Consider the following 21,238-nt stretch of genomic DNA (forward strand, 5'->3'; position numbering starts at 1 on the left):
TTCTTTTCCCATCTGGTCCGTGTACACATGCTGCTCTTTCTTCAGAAAAGCATGCATCACAACTTTGTTCATTTGCACAATTTCTCTCGTTCACTGTCGCTTATAAATGTCAACACTCGCCGAAAATGACATTTGGTAGCTACTAGCTATGCTTGTATAACTTTATGAGCTGGATGTGCTTGTCTTAGCAATTAGTTCATGTTCGTTCTCGCTCGTTAGCCTTTAGCTAACAGCATCTGTGATTTCGCTTTTAGTTAGTGATAATTTTGTTGGCATTCTGGTAATAGAGGCCCAGTGGGCTTTTCTTGCATTTTTAGCGCCCCTTGTGTGCTTTGCTGGGAATACCGTAAATCCCGGTATGACAATATGAACATCTGGATACCGCCCAAGCCTACACCTTAATGCATACGTTTAAATTATATTATGTGAGATAAACATAACTATTTTTGAAAGTTCTACTTTTACTGTCCCCACTACAACAAACAATACAAAAATACATTTAATTGAAATACTGTAGAATTCCATTTATTCCCATGAAGGACTGCTCCTTCTGGGGAGTGGCAATATGGCCGATCGGTGGCTTCATAGCCTCTCACTGGCCAATACATAGCATTTTACAATCCAGAGTTTAAATACATAACTGGATTTAACCCCCCAGAAGATACTGCAGACATCCCCATCAGGGACCCAGGCAGAGAAATCCCCGCCTGTCTCAGGTTGGATATTATATAGCCCTCTCTGTCCCTTCCAGGTCCACTCAGCAGCCACCTAAACCCCTTTGATGTTTATGTTATGTGAAGATGTCGCGATAGACAGGGGACACTTTGCCACGTTTTCGCTGTTATCAAAACTGCAGGGCGGAAATCTCTGGGCACTCCCAACAAGTAGTGGTCCAAGCGGTTGAATTACAACAAAAAAATGATCTGCCGAAAACTCCGCCCATCTTTCATTCCCTGTCGTGGACTGGCGGAATTTAAGATCACTCAATAGTAAACTGGTTACCATGGACTTTAGCTTGTCAGTCAGTATCCATGAGGACATGATTATTTTGTTGGAATAGTAGGTAATAGGAAGCTATCTCTATCAAGGTGGTATCAGAAATTAATTTAGGGAACAAGAAGGGAGTTTACAGGCCAATTATTTGAACAGTCAGCATCCGTGCACTTACAATGGCTCCGAGGAAGAATTTCAGAAACCAAGCCAAAAAAGGTCAGTACCCTTCCCAATGCTAACTAGCTAACAGCATAGCTCGTGCGCTAAATGATTGTGCAAGTCTAGCTAGTTAAATATGTATTTGCCAGTTATGCAACTGCACGACCACCGGGCAAAGAATAATGTATTTGATAATGTTCTTTCCTCGAGCCAATTGGGCAGAATCTATTTTAAAATGGTACAATGTAGCAACATGTACTGTTACAATGATACAATGTAGCAACTAGGTACTGTTACAATGATACAATGTAGCCCCGCTGCTAACGTTCACTGTTGTCCACTGTGTCAGCGGGTTAGTTAATGTCTTCAGTACATTTAGAAGGGAGTTTATACGTTGAGCTATTTGTCTTCTGTTGTTGGTTTAGGCTTCGTGTTTCTCTCTTCTCAAATGATGATGAATGTGAATGATGCTATGTTGGCCTGTGGGGAATGGTCATCAAATTATTCCATATTCCCAGTGCACACCATGTCATTCATCCAGACCATCCCTGTGCACGCATAGAATTATTATTATTTATTTTTTTACCAGATAACTGTTTCATGGATTTTGTGTCATTAAAGGGTTGCATAACAGTTTTCACACTATTAGCCTACTCTTAAATTATCTTAGAATAAGAGTGTCTTAATTGAGGACTGAGTCTAAACTAGTGAAAAGTGTCCTGTGTTGTGACTGGTGGATAATAGCTACTTATAACAAGGAACTGTCAATGCATGGATTTTTCATTGCACAAACTGGCAAAGTTTTTAGCAAGTATTTCCCACTATAAGTGGATTTCAATCAGAAGTGCAAAGACATGGGAAGTTGTCTGTTGCACTGCAGTGCATGTGGTGCTATTATAAAAAGTCAACATGCACTGTGATTGTAATATCTGATTGGAAGGCATAGCCTACTAATGCTTGGCCCTGTTTGCAGTGCTGTGAACTCAATGGGTTGTTTGTGCTGGTATTGGGAAAGAGACACTGAATCTACACTAGGGTGTCACAACTGCCAAGGCAACATCAACCACAGAAAAATATTGCAGGTGTGCGTGTGTATGCATGACAGTTGTTAATCTTCATGGTCCATGCCCTGTAACATCCTTTGTTAGACAGATTGTTGCCGAGATCTTTGGCTGCCATTTATGGACCTACTACTCTGATGCACTCGCCTATTGAAAAAGAGGATGATGATTATTAAGTTAACACAAATTATGATTAGCCGATAACCTTTATATTTTTATAAACACATGAAGATTAGCCAATGGCCTTAGAGGAAGTCGTTATAGTCTTCAGTCATGATGGCTGAAATACACTGTGTACAAAACGTCAGGAACTCTTTCCATGACAGACTAACCAGGTGAATCCAGGTGAAAGCTATGATCCCTTATTGATGTCACTTGTTAAATCTACTTCAATGGGCAAGACAAAAGATTGAAGTGCCTTTGAATGGGGTATGGTAGTAGGTGCCAGGCGTGTGTGTCAAGAGCTGCAATGCTGCTGGGTTTTTCCACGCTCAACAGTTTCTCGCGTCTATCAAGAATGGTCCACCACCCAAAGGACATCTAGCCAACTTGACAACTGTGGGCATCATTGGAGTCAACATGGGACAGAATCCCATATATGCCTCTACAACTACAGCTAATGATGTCACTGAAACCCTTAACAAAGAGTTACAGTCTGTTTTGGAATGGGTGGCCAGTAATAAAACTGGTCCTGAACATCTCTAAAACTAAGAGCATTGTATTTGGTGCAAATCTCATTACCTAAGTTCTAGACCTCAGTTGAATCTGGTAATGAATGGTGTGGCTGTTGAACAAGTTGAGGGGACAAAATTTCTTGGCGTTACCTTAGATTGTAAACTGTCATGGTCAAAACGTATAGATTCAGTGGTTGTAAAGCTGGGGAGAGGTCTGACTGTAATAAAGAGCTGTTCTGCTTTTTTGACACCACACTCCAAAAATCAAGTCCTGCAGGGTCTACTTTTGTATTATCTTGATAATTGTCCAGCCATGTGCAAGCAAAGACTTAGTTAAGCTGCAGCTGGCCCAGAACAGTGCGGCACATCTTGCTCTTCATTGTAATCAGAGGGCTAATATAAATACTATTCATGCCAGTCTCTCTTGGCTAAGAGTTGAGGAGAGACTGACTGCATCACATCTTTTTATTAGAACCATTAATGTGTTGAATCCCAAATTATTTACATAGTCAACTTACACACAGCTCTGACACACACTTACCCAACCAGACATGCCACCAGGGTTCTTTTCACAGTCCCCAAATCCAGAACAAACTCTGTTCCTTATCATATTGCTCAAATAAACAGCAAACTTGTTGTTTTTTTTAACAGATAAAGCAACGCCACATGGCAGAACACCTCTCCCCTATTTGACCTAGATAGTTTGTGTGTATTAATATATAGACTACGTGGGCCTTTTTTTAATTGATGTAGTTCTGTCCTTGAGCTGTTTTGTATATTAATGTTCTGTATTATTTCATGTTTTGTGTGGACCTCAGGAAGAGTAGCTGCTGTTTTCGCAAACAGCTAATAGGGATCCTAATAAAAAGACCAAATCCCGTTGGGATGCTTTCGACACCTTGTAGAGTCCATGCACTGACAAATTGAGGCTGTTCTGAGGGCAAAACGTGGTGCAACTCAATATGTTGTGTACACTGCGTGTGTAATGATGAGTGTGACGTTTCAAATTGCATTGATGGCTTCTGTATCATGGCAACTAGCATATTGCGTGCCCCATTGTTGGAAGCAGTCGAGAGTGCCATGTATTGCACAGTGTCTTCCGTTAAGGTATGGTATCAACATATTTAGACTAGGTTAAATGGTTGGAAGTTTGTAAGCCGATTTAAACACTACTCCACCCATCTAGTGAGAAGATGGTAGTGCCCGTATAGCACCAGAATGGGTGTGTCAGCCTAGTCATGAGCTGCAACTTTACACACATTTTTTTACTGTACAACTATTTCTAAATGCTGTAGAGCAATGTGCTCAAATTCAAGAGAATTTCAACCTCTGCACCAGATCCTCTCTAAAGACCAACTGACAGGCAACTGTCATGTTGTCTGTGTTTGGACAAGTGCCAACTCTGCTGCAATGTCTTTGTGCGTACCTTGTTCTGCACAGTCCCTCTTGTGTCCTATCTGGCTATGGCAGATTAGTGTCACACACACACGGCATGTCCTCCCCATATTTGTTTGACGGCTCTAAAAAATAGTCCCCTGGGCTAGTTTGGCCAGTATCGAGTTCCAGCTGTCCAAGTGGTCACTCTACGCTTCATTCAGGCAGGGGGGATTTGTTAGAAACTGGGGGAAATCAAGGAGTTCTCATCATGGATCCCACTTCATCTGCCCTGATGGAGGAACCCGTGATGGAGGAGCCCATCTGTGAAGAAGCCATACTGGCTAAAGAAATCCTAGATAGGGTCAAGGGGATTTATAAATGGTAGGCTAATGGTTCTGCTTAACTGCTTCATTCAGAAGTGTTGAATGGTAACCGACAGTGTGGTGCCATTAAGCAATAAGGTCCGAGGAGGTGTGGTATATGGCCAATATACCAGGGCTAAGGGATGTTCGTACCCTTGATGCAACGCGGAATGCCTGGATACAGCCCAACGCGGAGTGCCTGGGTATATTGGCCATATACCACAAACTCCCGAGGTGCCTTATTGCTATTATAAACTGGTTACCAATGTGAAAATAAATGTTTTGTCATACTCGTGGTATATGGTCTGATATACCATGGCTTTCAGCCAATCAGCATTCAGGGCTCGAACCACCCAGTTTTAAAATATCGAATTGACTAGGATGAGTGACTGTTATTCTGGTTAACAGAGCACTGTCTGCAGTAACGTAGGGCTATTACAAAAGGTAGTCGACAGAGCAACCTTCGCCAGCAACCTAAATAGGTAGGGTTGTAGCTATTTAACAGCACAAACTACCTTGCCTTTATACTGATGAAGATGAAGCATCTTAATTGGGGAGGACGGGCTCGTGGTAATGGCTGGAGCCGAATAAGTGAAGTGTTATGAAATACATGGTTTCCGTTCCATTCACGCCGTTCCAGCCATTATTATGAGCCGTCCGCCCCTCATCAGCAGCCTCCACTGTTTTTATATATATATATATATATATATATATATATACACTGCTCAAAAAAATAAAGGGAACACTTAAACAACACAATGTAACTCCAAGTCAATCACACTTCTGTGAAATCAAACTGTCCACTTAGGAAGCAACACTGATTGACAATACATTTCACATGCTGGTGTGCAAATGGAATAGACAAAAGGTGGAAATTATAGGCAATTAGCAAGACACCCCCAATAAAGGAGTGGTTCTGCAGGTGGTGACCACAGACCACTTCTCAGTTCCTATGCTTCCTGGCTGATGTTTTGGTCACTTTTGAATGCTGGCGGTGCTTTCACTCTAGTGGTAGCATGAGACGGAGTCTACAACCCACACAAGTGGCTCAGGTAGTGCAGCTCATCCAGGATGGCACATCAATGCGAGCTGTGGCAAGAAGGTTTGCTGTGTCTGTCAGCGTAGTGTCCAGAGCATGGAGGCGCTACCAGGAGACAGGCCAGTACATCAGGAGACGTGGAGGAGGCCGTAGGAGGGCAACAACCCAGCAGCAGGACCGCTACCTCCGCCTTTGTGCAAGGAGGAGCACTGCCAGAGCCCTGCAAAATGACCTCCAGCAGGCCACAAATGTGCATGTGTCTTCATTCTTAACCAGGATTTCTATGGAACGCCGTTTGGGTCTTTGCATGTCAAAAAAGATACATGTGAAATAACACTATTTGACGTGTCAAATAACACAACATAATCTGTTTCAGTAGCTATAGTTAGCTAGCTAACTATATAGCTAGGTTTCGTCTAAAATAACCCTAATTTATAAGACGGTTCTTATTTTATTAATGGTGGTCAGACCCGTCCATGTGAAGCTAGCCACAATAAGGATTAGCCACAATAGTGGACTTTCGGGTAGCCTTCAAAATACATTTTTTGAATCATTTCAATATTTGTATTAATTTGCAACCCCAAATTCCAGTATTGTGCCTAATCCTTATTGTGGCTAGCTTCACAACCCGGTCCAGTCGAGCTTGCTAGCCAGATGACGCTAGCTGGCTGCTTATAACGTTAGCTTTGGGCAACAGGGTTAAGTAGCTGGCTAGCTATTTGAACTTCAGTTCATGAAAATAATTTCAATATGTGAACAACAAGTGGCTACCTAGCTTATACTTACTCTCAAGGATTCCTAAAAATAATGAAAATGACTGCAGTTTTTACTGGTCATATTGGTGTTAGCTAGGTACCAAGCTAAAGCTAGCTACCCCAGAAGTTGCGGTCGAACAAATAATGCGTTATTACCAATGCTGTATTGTAAGCACATCGTTCGTGGCCGGTGTTTGCAGACTTTTTTGTACAGCTTTGACAGTGCCACTATCTTTTGACACGCAGAGGCTCAAACAGTGTTCCAAAGTATGTATGTCGTGAAGCTAATGGCAGTGACGCTATTGTTGTGCAACATCGGTAAAATAGCGCACTTGGTTGTGTTAACCGGGGCTCGACCAGTCGGCGAAAGCCACATCACCCACGACAGAGAACGGTTGATTGTCAAGGGCAATGAAGTCCATTATCTTGGCTTTAATGGATTTCGCCTTTGAGTTGTCTCGCTGAAATTTTGACTTGACTGCTCCATCCACACAGCAGACATAGTGGGCTAGTTTAGGATTGCTGTGTTGCACGTATAGCGTGCATCATGTACCTTCGTTATATAGGTATGCATGTCAGCTTTGACATCGGTTTTGCACATCGGGCGTTAAACTAGACATCGGCTGATACCGATGTTTGCATTTTTAGCTAATATCGGCTGATTATACGATATTCACCGATATATCGTGCATCCCTACTAGTAATCGTATCTGTAAATTGACAGTTGATAATCAGATCAGCTAATACTCGTGATTGGAAAATGTGTTTTTAATATGCCTAAATAGATTAGCAAAATACCTCCCTGCACGTTCTCACTGCAGATTCGGAGGAGCGCGAAATGATGAAGCTATTGGACAGAGAAATGCAGCTTCACTCTATCCAATCAGAGCAGCAGGTTCTCGTCCTTATATTTGTATATTCTTAATTCCATTCCTTTACTTAGATTTGTGTGTATTAGGTATTTGTTGTGAAATTGTTCATTATTGCTGCACTGTCGGAACTAGAAGCATTTCGCTACAGCCGCAATAACATCTGCTAAACACGTATGTGACCAATAACATTTTATTTGAACAACGTACAGCCCGCCTCTTCTCTTTAGACAGGCAAACTAGCCAGTTGACTTATTTAGACCATGTAGAACCTCGCACATGACTAATTGAAAGATGCGTGGCACACAATTATTTATATTTATTTTAGGTCACAAATAATTACAAAAAATACTCTCATCATATCCAGAAAATTGCCCATATCCGTTAGATACTAATATTGGACTATAGAAGAATGAGGGCAGAGCACGCCCCTATCGAGCGGGCCAGAGCTTCATGTTCCTTGGCGTCCACATCACTAAGGACTTAACATGGTAAACACACACCAACACTGTCATGAAGAGGGCACAGCAGCACCTCTTGCCCCTCAGGAGGCTGAAAAGATTTGGCATGGGCCCTCGGATCCTCAAAAAAATCTTAACTGGCTGCATCACCGCTTGGTATTTGAAATGTACTGCCGTTGACCCCAAAAGAGTTCCAGAGGATGGTGCGGACAGCCAAGTACATCACTGGGGCTGAGATCCGTGCCATCCAGCACTACCATATCAGGCAGTTTGTTTTATTCATTTATAGGGGACAATGCACATTAATCAACATCAATAATGCAACATCCATGTAAATTTGCCGGTTTAGCCATAAGCTAATTTGCACCCGTAGGCCCCGGGCAGGTAAGGGCCTTTATACAGCCACAATAAAAATACATTACATCCAATAATATATCTTTCTAACAACAACACTGTCATCAACTGTTGTCTTACATATGAGGAACCACAGATAACTCGTGCTAGTTTCTGGATTTTACCATATTAATGACCTAACGCTCGTATTTCTGTGTGTATATTATAATTACGTCTATGATTTGATATTTGAAAGAGCAGCCTGACTAAGAGGTGGTAGGCAGCAGCAGGCTCGTAAGCATTCATTCAAACTTTCCTGCGTTTGCCAGCAGCTCTTAGCAATGCTTGAAGCACAGTGCTGTTTTTGACTTCAAGCCTATCAACTCCCAAGATTAGGCTGGCAATACTATAGTGCTTATAAGAACATCCAATAGTCAAATATGAAATACAAATGGTAGAGAGAGAAATAGTCCTACAATGCCTATAATAACTACAACCTAAAACTTCTTAACTGGGAATATTAAAGACTTATGTTAAAAGGAACCACCAGCTTTCATGTGTTCAAGTTCTGAGCAAGGAATATAAGTGTTAGCTTTTTTACATGGCACATATTGCACTTTTACTTCTCCCACTGTTTCTTTCATTATTTAAACCAAATTGAACATGTTTCATTATTTATTTGAGACTAAATAGATTTAGCTAGCTGTGAAGATCAGGAGTAATGGTCCAGGGATTACGGCAGGAATCCGGCGTTGTAGTGGAGAGACAGTCCGTTACTGGTAGGCTGGCGAGTATTATCCAGGCTAAAAATATATATATATTTTTTTTAACAGGGCTGTGCAGAAGATAAAGGCCGCTAGCAGTGGCTAACAGTGACTAAATAGCTTGTAGCTAATTAGCTGGTTAGCTTCTGATGGCTAGGTGGTTCTTGCTATAGGTCTAAAAATTTAAAATAATAGCGGTTCCGTATTACATTGGGTAAGGCAGGTTACCGGAAGGTATAATTGAACTAAACTGGAGAAGAGATTGAAAATAAAATATAAATATCTTCAGGAATACCATGTCTAGACCAAATAAATATTTTGTTCTAGAGCTCCTGAAGAATCTAATAGAACAGAATCTCAGCATCAGCACAGTATTGAGTGAGAACTGTGGTGTTGGTTGGAAATGTCAGAGGAAGGTCAGAAAAATTGCCAAAGACTCCAGCCACTCAAGCCATAGACTGTTCCCTCTGCTACCATCCAGCAAATTGTACCAGAGCATCAGCTCTCAGGCCAACAGGCTCAGAGATCGCTTCTACCTCCAAGCCATTAATGGTCAATTAGTTAGTCTGTGCAGATAACGGTACCCAATCTTGCACTGACTGACCATACGCATGCACACTCACTAGACCAGGGATGAGCAACTGAATTAAAAAAAAAAAAAACATTTTTTTTGTATTCCAACTCAGTGGAATACACAAGGTGCAATTTTGACATTTGGTTGTGCTTCATCAGTTTTTCACTTATGTCAGTCACTGATAGTCACTATTAGCCCATGTAAACAAAAATATTTTAGCTGACCGCTACACTAAGTTACCAATCTATCTAAACTTAGTGATCACGGTCAAATTACCATCTGGGGGGCCCCCATTGATTTTGTTAGTCTCAGATATCATATTAAAACGGCACACATTTCACTCCACCCTATGGCAAAATGAGTAGAATTGCCGGACATGTGTTTATAAAATCTTCTACACAACATGGCAAAATTTTGTGGAATTGCACAGAATTAACAAAAAAATGATTTCTCTGCTGTCGAGGGGTCTGCTAAAATGTTTTGCAATGTGGTGTTGGGGGGGTATGCACATGTGGATACGCAGACTTGCGAGCAACTGCGATGGTGTTAAGATTGCGATGGTGTTAAGATTTTTTGTGGCTCCCACGCCCATCCTTGCCCTACTCACTCACACTACATTGACACTCCCACACACATTCACTACTGTGCATTCGGGAAAGTATTCAGACCCCTTCACTTTTTCCACATTTTGTTACATTACAGCCTTATTCTAAAATTGATTATATTGTTTCACCCCCACCCATCAATCTACACACAACACTCCATAATGACAAAGCATAAACAGGTTTTTAGATTTTTTTTTGCAAATGTATCAAAATTAAACGACTAAAATCACATTTTACATAAGTATTCAGACCCTTTACTCAGTACTTTGTTGAAGCACCTTTGGCAGTGATTACAGCCTCAAGTCTTCTTGGGTGTGATGCTACAAGCTTGGTACACCTATATTTGGAGTTTCTCTCATTCTTCTCTGCAGATCCTCTCAAGCTCTGTCAGGTTGGATGGGGAGTGTCACTGCACAGCTATTTTCAGGTCTCTCCAGAGATGTTAGAACTGTTTCAAGTCTGGGCTCTGGCTGGTCTACTCAAGGACAGTCAGAGACTTGTCCTGAAGCTTGTCCTGAAGCTTGTCCTGTCCTGAGTGTGTGCGCAGGCGCCGGAAAGAGATGGCTGCCTCGCTTCGCGTTCCTTGGAAAATATGCAGTATTTTGTTTTTTTACGTGTTATTTCTTACATCGGTACCCCGGGTAATCTTAGGTTTCAATACATACAGTCGGGAGGAACTACTGAATATACGATTAACGTCAACTCATCATCGTTCCTACCAGGAATATGACTTTCCCGAAACGGATCCAGTGTCTTGCCTTCCACACAATACAATGGATCTGATCCCAGCCGGCGACCCTGTGCGTCGCCGAAAAAGGGGAAAACGTGGCGGTCTCGTGGTCAGGCTTCGGAGACGGGCACATCGCGCTCCACTCCCTAGCATACTACTCGCCAATGTCCAGTCTCTTGACAATAAGGTTGATGAAATCCGAGCACGGGTAGCATTCCAGAGAGACATCAGGGATTGCAACGTGCTCTGCTTCACGGAAACATGGCTAACTCAAGGGACGCTAACGGAGTCGGTGCAGCCAGCTGGTTTCTCCATGCATCGCGCCGACAGAAACAAACATCTTTCCGGTAAGAAGAGGGGCGGGGGGGTATGCCTTATGATTAACGAGAAGTGGTGTGATCATCATAACAACACACAAGAACTCAAGTCGTTCTGTTCACCTGATCTAGAACTCCTCACAATCAAATGTCGACCGCATTATCTACCAAGGGAATTCTCGTCAATCATAATCACAGCCGTATACATTCCCCCCCAAGCAGACACATCGATGGCCCTGAACGAACTTTATCTGACTCTTTGTAAACTGGAAACCACACACCCTGAGGCTGCATTCATCGTAGCTGGGGATTTTAACAAGGCTAATCTAAAAACAAAACTCCCTAAATTCTATCAGCATATCGATTGTGCTACCAGGGCTGGAAAAACACTAGACCATTGTTACACTAATTTCCGCGACGCTTATAAGGCCCTCCCCCGCCCCCCTTTCGGAAAAGCTGACCACGACTCCATTTTGTTGATTCCAGCCTACAAACAAAAACTCAAACAACAAGCTCCCGCGCTCAGGTCTGTTCAACGCTGGTCCGACCAATCTGAATCCACGCTTCAAGACTGCTTCGATCACGCAGATTGGAATATGTTCCGCATCGCGTCCAACAACAATATTGACGAATATGCTGATTCGGTGAGCGAGTTCATTAGGAAGTGCATTGACGATGTCGTACCCACAGCAACGATAAAAACATTCCCAAACCAGAAACCGTGGATTGACGGCAGCATTCGCGTGAAACTGAAAGCGCGAACCACTGCTTTTAACCAGGGCAAGGTGACCGGAAGCATGACCGAATACAAACAGTGTAGCTATTCTCTCCGCAAGGCAATCAAACAGGCCAAGTCTCAGTACAGAGACAAAATCGAGTCGAAATTCAACAGCTCAGACACAAGAGGTATGTGGCAGGGTCTACAGTCAATCACGGATTACAAAAAGAAAACCAGCCCCGTCGAGGACCAGGATGTCTTGCTCCCAGACAGGCTAAACAACTTTTTTGCCCGCTTTGAGGACAATACAGTGCCACTGACACGGCCCCCTACCAAAACCTGCGGGCTCTCCTTCACTGCAGCCGAGGTGAGTAAAACATTTAAACGTGTTAACCCTCGCAAGGCTGCAGGCCCAGACGGCATTCCCAGCCGCGTCCTCAGAGCATGCGCAGACCAGCTGGCTGGTGTGTTTACGGACATATTCAATCAATCCTTATCCCAGTCTGCTGTTCCCACATGCTTCAAGAGGGCCACCATTGTTCCTGTTCCCAAGAAAGCTAAGGTAACTGAGCTAAACGACTACCGCCCCGTAGCACTCACTTCCGTCATCATGAAGTGCTTTGAGAGACTAGTCAAGGACCATATCACCTCCACCCTACCGGACACCCTAGACCCACTCCAATTTGCTTACCGACCCAATAGGTCCACAGACGACGCAATCGCAACCACACTGCACACTGCCCTAACCCATCTGGACAAGAGGAATACCCATGTGAGAATGCTGTTCATCGATTACAGCTCAGCATTTAACACCATAGTACCCTCCAAACTCGTCATCAAGCTCGAGACCCTGGGTCTCGACCCCGCCCTGTGCAACTGGGTCCTGGACTTCCTGACGGGCCGCCCCCAGGTGGTGAGGGTAGGTAACAACATCTCCACCCCGCTGATCCTCAACACTGGGGCCCCACAAGGGTGCGTTCTGAGCCCTCTCCTGTACTCCCTGTTCACCCACGACTGCGTGGCCATGCACGCCTCCAACTCAATCATCAAGTTTGCGGATGACACTACAGTGGTAGGCTTGATCACCAACAACGACGAGACGGCCTACAGGGAGGAGGTGAGGGCCCTCGGAGTGTGGTGTCAGGAAAATGACCTCATACTCAACGTCAACAAAACAAAGGAGATGATTGTGGACTTCAGGAAACAGCAGAGGGAGCACCCCCCTATCCACATCGACGGGTCAGTAGTGGAGAAGGTGGAAAGTTTTAAGTTCCTCGGTGTACACATCACGGACAAACTGAACTGGTCCACCCACACAGACAGCGTTGTGAAGAAGGCGCAGCAGCGCCTCTTCAACCTCAGGAGGCTGAAGAAATTCGGCTTGTCACCAAAAGCACTCACAAACTTCTACAGATGCACAATCGAGAGCATCCTGTCGGGCTGTATCACCGCCTGGTACGGCAACTGCTCCGCCCACAACCGTAAGGCTCTCCAGAGGGTAGTGAGGTCTGCAGAACGCATCACCAGGGGCAAACTACCTGCCCTCCAGGACACCTACACCACCCGATGTCACAGGAAGGCCATAAAGATCATCAAGGACAACAACCACCCAAGCCACTGCCTGTTCACCCCGCTATCATCCAGAAGGCGAGGTCAGTACAGGTGCATCAAAGCAGGGACCGAGAGACTGAAAAACAGCTTCTATCTCAAGGCCATCAGACTGTTAAACAGCCACCACTAACATTTAGCGGCCGCTGCCAACATACTGACTCAACTCCAGCCACTTTAAAAATGGGAATTGATGGAAATTATGTAAAAATGTACCACTAGCCACTTTAAGCAATGCCACTTAATACAATGTTTACATACCCTACATTACCCATCTCATATGTATATATACTGTACTCTATATCATCTACTGCATCTTGCCATCTTTATGCAATACATGTACCACTAGCCACTTTAAACTATGCCACTTTATGTTTACATACTCTACAGTACTCATCTCATATGTATATACCGTACTCTATACCATCTACTGCATCTGCCATGCCGTTCTGTACCACCACTCATCCATATATCTTTATGTACATATTCTTTATCCCTTACACTTGTGTGTGTGTGTAAGGTAGTAGTGTGGAATTGTTAGGTTAGATTACTGTTGGTTATTACTGCATTGTCGGAACTAGAAGCACAAGCATTTCGCTACACTCGCATTAACATCTGCTAACCATGTGTATGTGACTAATAAAATTTGATTTGATTTGATTTGATTTGATTTGAAGCCACTCCTGCGTTGTCTTGGCTGTGTACTTAGGGTCGTTGTCGTGTTGGAAGGTGAACCGTGGCACTAGTCTGAGGTCCTGAGCGCTTTGGAGCAGGTTATTCATCTTTTCCTCGACCCTGACTGGTCTCAGTCCCTGCCGCTGAAAAACATCCCCACAGCATAATGCTGCCACCACCATGCTTCACCGTAGGGATGTTGCCAGGTTTCCTCCAGACGTGACGCTTGGCATTCAGGCCAAAGAGTTCAGTCTTGGTTTCATCAGACCAGAGAATCTTGTTTCTCATGGTCTGAGTCCTTTAGGTACCTTTTGGCAAACTCCAAGCGGGCTGTCATGTGCTTTGTACTAAGGAGTGGCTTCCGTCTAGCCACTCTACCATAAAGGCCTGATTGGTGGAGTGCTGCAGAGATGGTTGTCCTTCTGGAAGTTTGTCCCATCTCCACAGATGAACTCTGGAGCTCTGTCAGAGTGACCATCAGGTTCTTGGTTACCTCTCTGAGCAAGGCCCTTCTCCCCCGATTGCTCAGTTTGGCCGAGCAGACAGCTCTTGGAAGACTCTTGGTGGTTCCAAACTTCTTCCATTTAAGAATGATGGAGGCCACTGTTCTTGGGGACCTTCAATGCTGCAGAAATGTTTTGGTACCCTTCCACAGATCTGGCCTCGACACAATCCTCTCTCGGAGCTCTACGGACAATTCCTTCGACCTCATGGCTTGGTTTTTGCTCTGACATGCCCTGTCAACTGTGGGACCTATTATATAGACAAGTGTGTGCACATTTCCAAATCATGTCCAATCAAATTAATTTACTACAGGTGGACTCCAAGTTGTAGAAACGTCAAGGGTGATCGATGGAAACAGGATGCACCTGAGCTCAATTTCGTGTCTCATAGCAAAGGGTCTGAATACTTGTGTAAATAAGGTATTTCAATATATATATATGTTTATTTTTTTATACAATTTGCAAAAATGTATTAACCTGTTTTTGCTTTGTCATTATGGGGTATTGTGTGTAGATTGAGTGGGTAAAAAATAATTTAATATATTTTAGAATAATACTGAAACATAACAAAATGTGGAAAAAGTTAAAGGCTCTGGTGACATTTTCTGAATAATTCGGGAAGGATTCACACCCCTTGACTTTATACAGGGACATCTTGTATTTCAGAGGCACAACAACAACTTGTATCTGTCAAAGTAAAACGTGACTTGCCTGGCCCTACTATGGCCGACCTTGAGTTCAGCCTGTGGAACCAGTCAGTGTCTGGGGCCTTTAGGCCTACTGCCTTCCTCTGTCATTCATCATTTGTTCCAGGCAGGGTTATTTTCTACCTGGACTGCAACATCCCCCTCACTCCTCCTCTTAGTCAGATCAGCTCTCACTAACCCCTAGCATCTGGGGAAAAAGACTGAGAATTCTGAAAGAAAGTCAATCACAATGACTGAAATATGCCCAGTCAAAATGACTGCGATATATCCAGTTAGCAAATATCTATGCCCTATGAGATACAGTGCCTCGTAAAAGTATTTAGACCCTTTGGAGTTCTTCACATTTTATTGTGTTACAAAGTGGGAGTACCAATCTATACAAAATACTCTGTAATGTCATAGTGGAAGAAACATTAGCATAAACAAATAAAAAATAAACTAAAATATAGCCTAAATTAGTTCAGAAATAACATTTGGCTTAATAAATCACATGTTACATGGACTGACTCTGAAATAATAGGGGTTGACATGAATCGTCCATCTGAACTGAGCTGCAGGACAGGAATGAAACTGCTCAGGGATGTTACCATGATCCCATTGGTAATTTTAAAACTGCTACAGAGTTCAGTGGGAGAACTGAGGATGGATCAACAACATTGTAGTAACTCCACAATAATGACCTAAGTGACAGAGTGAATAGAATAATACATATATACAGAATAAAAGTATTACAAAACATGTATGCAACAAGGCACTAAAGAAATACTGCAAAGGAATCAAATTCATTTTGTATTTGCCACATGCACCAAATACAACAGGTGTAGACTTTACCGTGGAATGCTTACTTACGAGCCCATTCCCAACAAAGCTGAGAATAGGTTTTTATTACCGGCATAAGGCTTGTTTTTCTTTTGAGGCCAGGAAGGAGCTGGTACGATGTACATTACTGGCAGTTTTAGATTTTAGTGATGTTATACAGTGCTGTGAAAAAGTTTTTGCCCCCTTCCTGATTTATTTTATTGCACATGTCACACTTAAATGTTTCAGATCAAACAAATTTAAATGTTAAACAAGTAAACACAAAATGCAGTTAAGTGATGATTTGATTTATTTTGGGGAAAAAGCTATCCGAACCTTCATAGCCCTATGTGAAAAAGTAATTGCCCCCTAAACCTAATAACTGGTTGTGCCACCCTCAGCAGCAACAACTGCAATCCAGCGTTTGCGATAACTGGCAATGAGTCTTTCAAATCGCGGTGGAGGATTTTTGGCCCACTCTTTGCAGAATTGTTTTAATTCAGCCACATTGGAGGGTTTTCAAGCATGAACCGCCTTTTAAAGGTCTCGCCACTCAATCGGATTCAAGTCCGGACTTTGACTAGGCTACTCAAACCTTCATTTTGTTTTTTTAAGCCATTCAGAGGTGGACTTGCTGGTGTGTTTTGGATCATTGTTCTGCTGCAGAACCCAAGTGCGCTTCAGCTTGAGGTCACGAACTGATGGCCGGCCATTCTCCTTCAGGATTTTTTGGTAGAGAGCAGAATTCATGGTTCCATCAATCACAGCAAGTCGGCCAGGTCCTGAAGCAGCAAAGCAGTCCCAGACCATCACACTACCACCACCATATTTGACTGTTGGTATGATGTTCTTTTTCTGAAATGCTGTGTTACTTTAACGCCAGATGTAACGGGACGCACACCTTCCAAAAAGTTCAACTTTTGTCTCGTCAGTCCACAGAATATTTTCCCAAAAGTCTTGGGGATCATCAAGATGTTTTTTGCCAAAAGTGAGACGAGCCTTTGTTCTTTTTGGTCAGCAGTGGTTTTCGCCTTGGAACTCTGCCATGGATGCTGTTTTTGCCGAGTCTCTTTCTTATGGTTGAGTCATGAACACTGACCTTAACTGAGGCAAGTGAGGCCTGCAGTTCTTTAGATGTTATTGTGGGTTCTTTTGTGACCTCTTGGATGAGTTGTCGCTGCGCTCTTGGGGTAATTTTGGTAGGCCAGCCACTCCTGGGAAGGTTCACCACTGTTACAAATTTTCTCAATTTGTGTATAATGGCTCTCACCGTGGTTCGCTGGAGTCCCAAAGCTTTAGAAATGGCTTTGTAACCCTTTCCAGACTGATAGATGTCAATTACTTTGTTTCTCATCTGCGCCTGAACTTCTTTGGATCGCGGCATGATGTCTTGCTTTTTGAGATCTTTTGGCCTACTTCACTTTGTCAGACAGGTTCTATTTAAGTGATTTCTTGATTCAACGGGTTTGGCAGTAATCAAGCCTGGGTGTGGGTAGTGAAATTCATGATTTAACAAGGGGGGAGCAATTACTTTGTCACATAGGGTCATGAAGGTTCAGATAGCTTTTTTCCCTTAATAAATACACAACTGCATTTTGTGTTTATTTGGGTTATCTTTGTGTATTATTAAAATTTGTTTGATCTGAAACATTTAAGTGTGACAAATGTGCAAAAAAATAAGAAATCAGGAAGGGGGCATATACTTTTTCACAGCACTGTATATATGCAGGCCTCAGCCACTACCCTGAGAGCACTTGATTCAGTGTCAAATGTCTAACACATCATTGTGATCTCTACAGCACTGTTGGCTGGTCGTCATTGACCAAGCTTAAACACTGCGTAGGCTTAAACACTGGCATACACTAATTTCTAAGGCCATATTGGGTAAAATGCCATTTTATCTCAGTTCTTTTTTTAGTCAGGTCGGTAAATAAATATCAATATCATTACGGTCCCATTCTCATTTCCTTCTAACAGTACCAAAAATTAGAACACGTCATGTTAGAAATAGTTTTGGTTTCTTAGCTCCGTGGTCCTGGAATTCTCTCCTGAACATTTAAAAATGTGATGATCCACTTTTGTTGGTGGAGTTGATCGATGTATATATTATAGAAGAGTGTAGTTGTCTTTAGGCCAGCTGTTTTTAGTCAAGATTTTCGTGTTTAACGTCAAATGTTTTTGTTGTACTCTGTGTGTTTTTATAGATTTTGTTTAATGTTGTGTTAGTGTATGTAAGTCTCTCTTGGAAAAGAGATCTCAATGAGAAAAACCTGTATAAATAAAGGTACAATTATTTTTTTTATTTTTTATTCAGAGTTAACCTCACTAGGGTATGTGGGACGATAGCGTCCCACCTCGTCAACAGCAAGTGAAACTGCAGGGCGCCAATTTCAAAACAGAAATCCCATAATTTAAATTTATATCCAAAAATCTGAGTTTAGGCGGGACGCTACTGTCTCACTTGGCAAAAAGCCAGAGAAAATGCAGAGCGCCAAATTCAAATTAATTACTATAAAAATCAAACTTTCATTAAATGACACATGAAAGATACCAAATGAAAGCTACACTGGTTGTGAATCCAGTCAACATGTCAGAATTCAAATAGGCTTTTCGGCGAAAGCAAACAATGCTACTATCTGAGGATAGCACCATTGTAAACAAAGAGAGAGAAGCATATTTCAACCCTGCAGGCGTGACAAAACGCAGAAATAAAAATATAATTCATGCCTTACCTTTGACGAGCTTCTGTTGTTGGCACTCCAATATGTCCCATAAACATCACAAATGGTCCTTTTGTTCGATTAATTCCGTCGATATATATCCAAAATGTCAATTTATTTGGCGCATTTGATCCAGAAAAACACCGGTTACAAATTGTGAAACGTGACTACAAAATATCTAAGGTTACTTGTAAACTTTGCCAAAAAATGTCAAACTACTTTTGTAATACAACTTTAGGTATTTTTAACGTAAATAATCGATCAAACAGTTTTAGAAACTTTAGAGTTTTCTATCCAAATCTACTAATAATATGCATATCTTATCTTCTGGGGATGAGTAGCTGGCAGTTTAATTTGGGCATGCTTTTCATCCAAAATTCCGAATGCTGCCTCCTACCCAAGAGAAGTTAAAAAGACAAATTTGCAAAAAAGCTAATAGTCACACAAAGTAATAATGAGACTATATACAAGGAGTGCCGGTAGTGAGTCAATGTGCAGGGGTATGAGGTAGTTGAGGTAATACATTATGTACATGTGGGTAGGGGTAAAAGTGACTAGGCAATCAGGATGATAATAAACAGAGTAGGGGTGTGTGTGTGTGTGTGTTGGACTCTCTGTAGTGAGTGTGTGGGTAGAGTCTAGTGAGTGTGCATTGAGCCAGTGCAAGAACACACATTTTGGCCTGAATGCAAATCCTTATGTTTGGGGCAAATTCAACACATCACTGAGTGAGTGTCTGCCTCTTTATTTTCAAGCTTGGTGGTGGCTGCATCATGGTATGGGTATGTTTGACATCGGCAAATACTGGGGAGTTTTTCAGGATAAAAATAAACTGGATGGAGCTAAGCACAGGCAAAATCCTAGAGAAAAACTTGCTTAAATCTATGGCAAGACCTGACCATTGCTGTTTAGCCATGATCCCCAGCATCTTGACAGAGTTCCACGTTTTTTAAAAGAGTAATGGGCAAATATTCCACAATCCAGGTGTGCAAAGCTCTTATAGACTTACCCAAGAAGACTCACAGCTGTAATCGATGCCAAAGGTGTTTCTAACATGTATTGATTCAGGGAGCTGAGTACTTATGCCACAACTTTCATTTGAAGTAGTCTTTAAAAAATATATATTTAAAAAAATCTTCCACTTTGACATGGCATAATATTTTTTGTAGATTGTTGACAAAAAATTGCAATCTATTTTAAATCACACTTTGTAACACAACAAAATGTGAAGAAATCCAAAAGGTCTGAATACTTTTGCAAGGCACTGTATGTCCTAGTAGCATAGGCTACAGTATGCTCCAGTCAGAATGACTGAGATATGTCCCGGTAGCCTATGTTCCAGTCAGAATGACTGAGATATGTCCCGGTAGCCTATGTTCCAGTCAGAATGACTGAGATATGTCCCGGTAGCCTATGTTCCAGTCAGAATGACTGAGATATGTCCCGGTAGCCTATGTTCCAGTCAGAATGATTAACCTACTCATTGTGTCCTTTCTTTTCCAGAGGTGAAGCCTGCAGCAGTGGTGAATAAGAATGGTGTGAAAGCGGAGGCTACTGTTGCTGCTAGTGGTGGTGGTTTTAGCAACACAAAGATCTTCACCTGGTTCATGGTGCTGGCTCTGCTGGGGGTGTGGAGCTCCGTGGCCGTGGTGTGGTTTGACCTGGTGGACTACGACAACGTCATCGGTGAGTCACCTGACCTCCCCACAGCCCTATGATAAAGAGTAATCCTTTATTTTACAACCCGGTTTAAGCTGGTACCTGGTATTGACATGTTACTCACAAAGGAACCTTTGTGGTTACAATACTCACCTCAAAGAATTACACACTATCGGTAACTACTAACTACCAATACATGGTATGTCAATGAATTTCAAAGAAACCAAAGTGTAATTACCATGGAAGTATTATTTAATCAGGCTACTGTTTTAATTAACAAGTAATTTCTAACTAACTATCAACAGGCTATAAATAATAAAGCGTTATCTGATAAACTCTTGCCTTTTTGTGGTACAATAAGATAAGAATTAAGTTATATCTGATTTAAATATAAAAATGCACAACGTTACAACATGTATGTATTGCAATATACGGTATATCATGTAAAATTTAGGGCATTGGGTTATGTTTGTATTAGGGATGCACCGATAAGAAATGTTCCTTGCTAAAAAAAACGATACCAATAACCACAGCCTTTTTAAGCATTCTAGTACAGTTAAATAGTTTAAACACACACACTGACCAAAAAGTTTTTTTGTTGGCATTTATAAATGTCCCCATTACCAGTAAAACATAACCAAAACCTATTTATTTCACTTACTTGCTGTGCTGTTTCATTTGTTCAGTCTCAACCAGGATTTCATCATACATGTCAAGCAGTGAAGTTTCAACTCTGTGTCCGTGGCCTCTCTTTCTCGGTGTGCGCTGTCACTGTGT

General features: G+C 42.3%; 1 protein-coding gene across 8 annotated transcripts in view; it reads left to right on the plus strand.

Annotated features, from left to right (window-relative positions):
- The first annotated feature begins 875 nt into the window (after positions 1–875).
- The window catches only part of LOC139583375 (aspartyl/asparaginyl beta-hydroxylase-like), a 54,793-nt gene continuing 34,430 nt past the window's right edge, over positions 876–21,238 (plus strand). For 4 of the 8 annotated variants that reach the window (XM_071414383.1, XM_071414385.1, XM_071414386.1 and 1 more), the window contains exons 1-2: positions 876–1,209; positions 20,306–20,488. In XM_071414383.1, coding sequence (XP_071270484.1) covers positions 1,170–1,209; positions 20,306–20,488 — 223 coding nt within the window. In that variant the 5' untranslated portion in view covers positions 876–1,169. The remainder of the gene's footprint in view (positions 1,210–20,305; positions 20,489–21,238) is intronic. The other 4 variants (XM_071414384.1, XM_071414391.1, XM_071414387.1 and 1 more) reach the window with 2 other exon arrangements.

The sequence above is a fragment of the Salvelinus alpinus genome, chromosome 8 (assembly GCF_045679555.1).
Source record: "Salvelinus alpinus chromosome 8, SLU_Salpinus.1, whole genome shotgun sequence".
Lineage (NCBI taxonomy): Eukaryota > Metazoa > Chordata > Actinopteri > Salmoniformes > Salmonidae > Salvelinus > Salvelinus alpinus.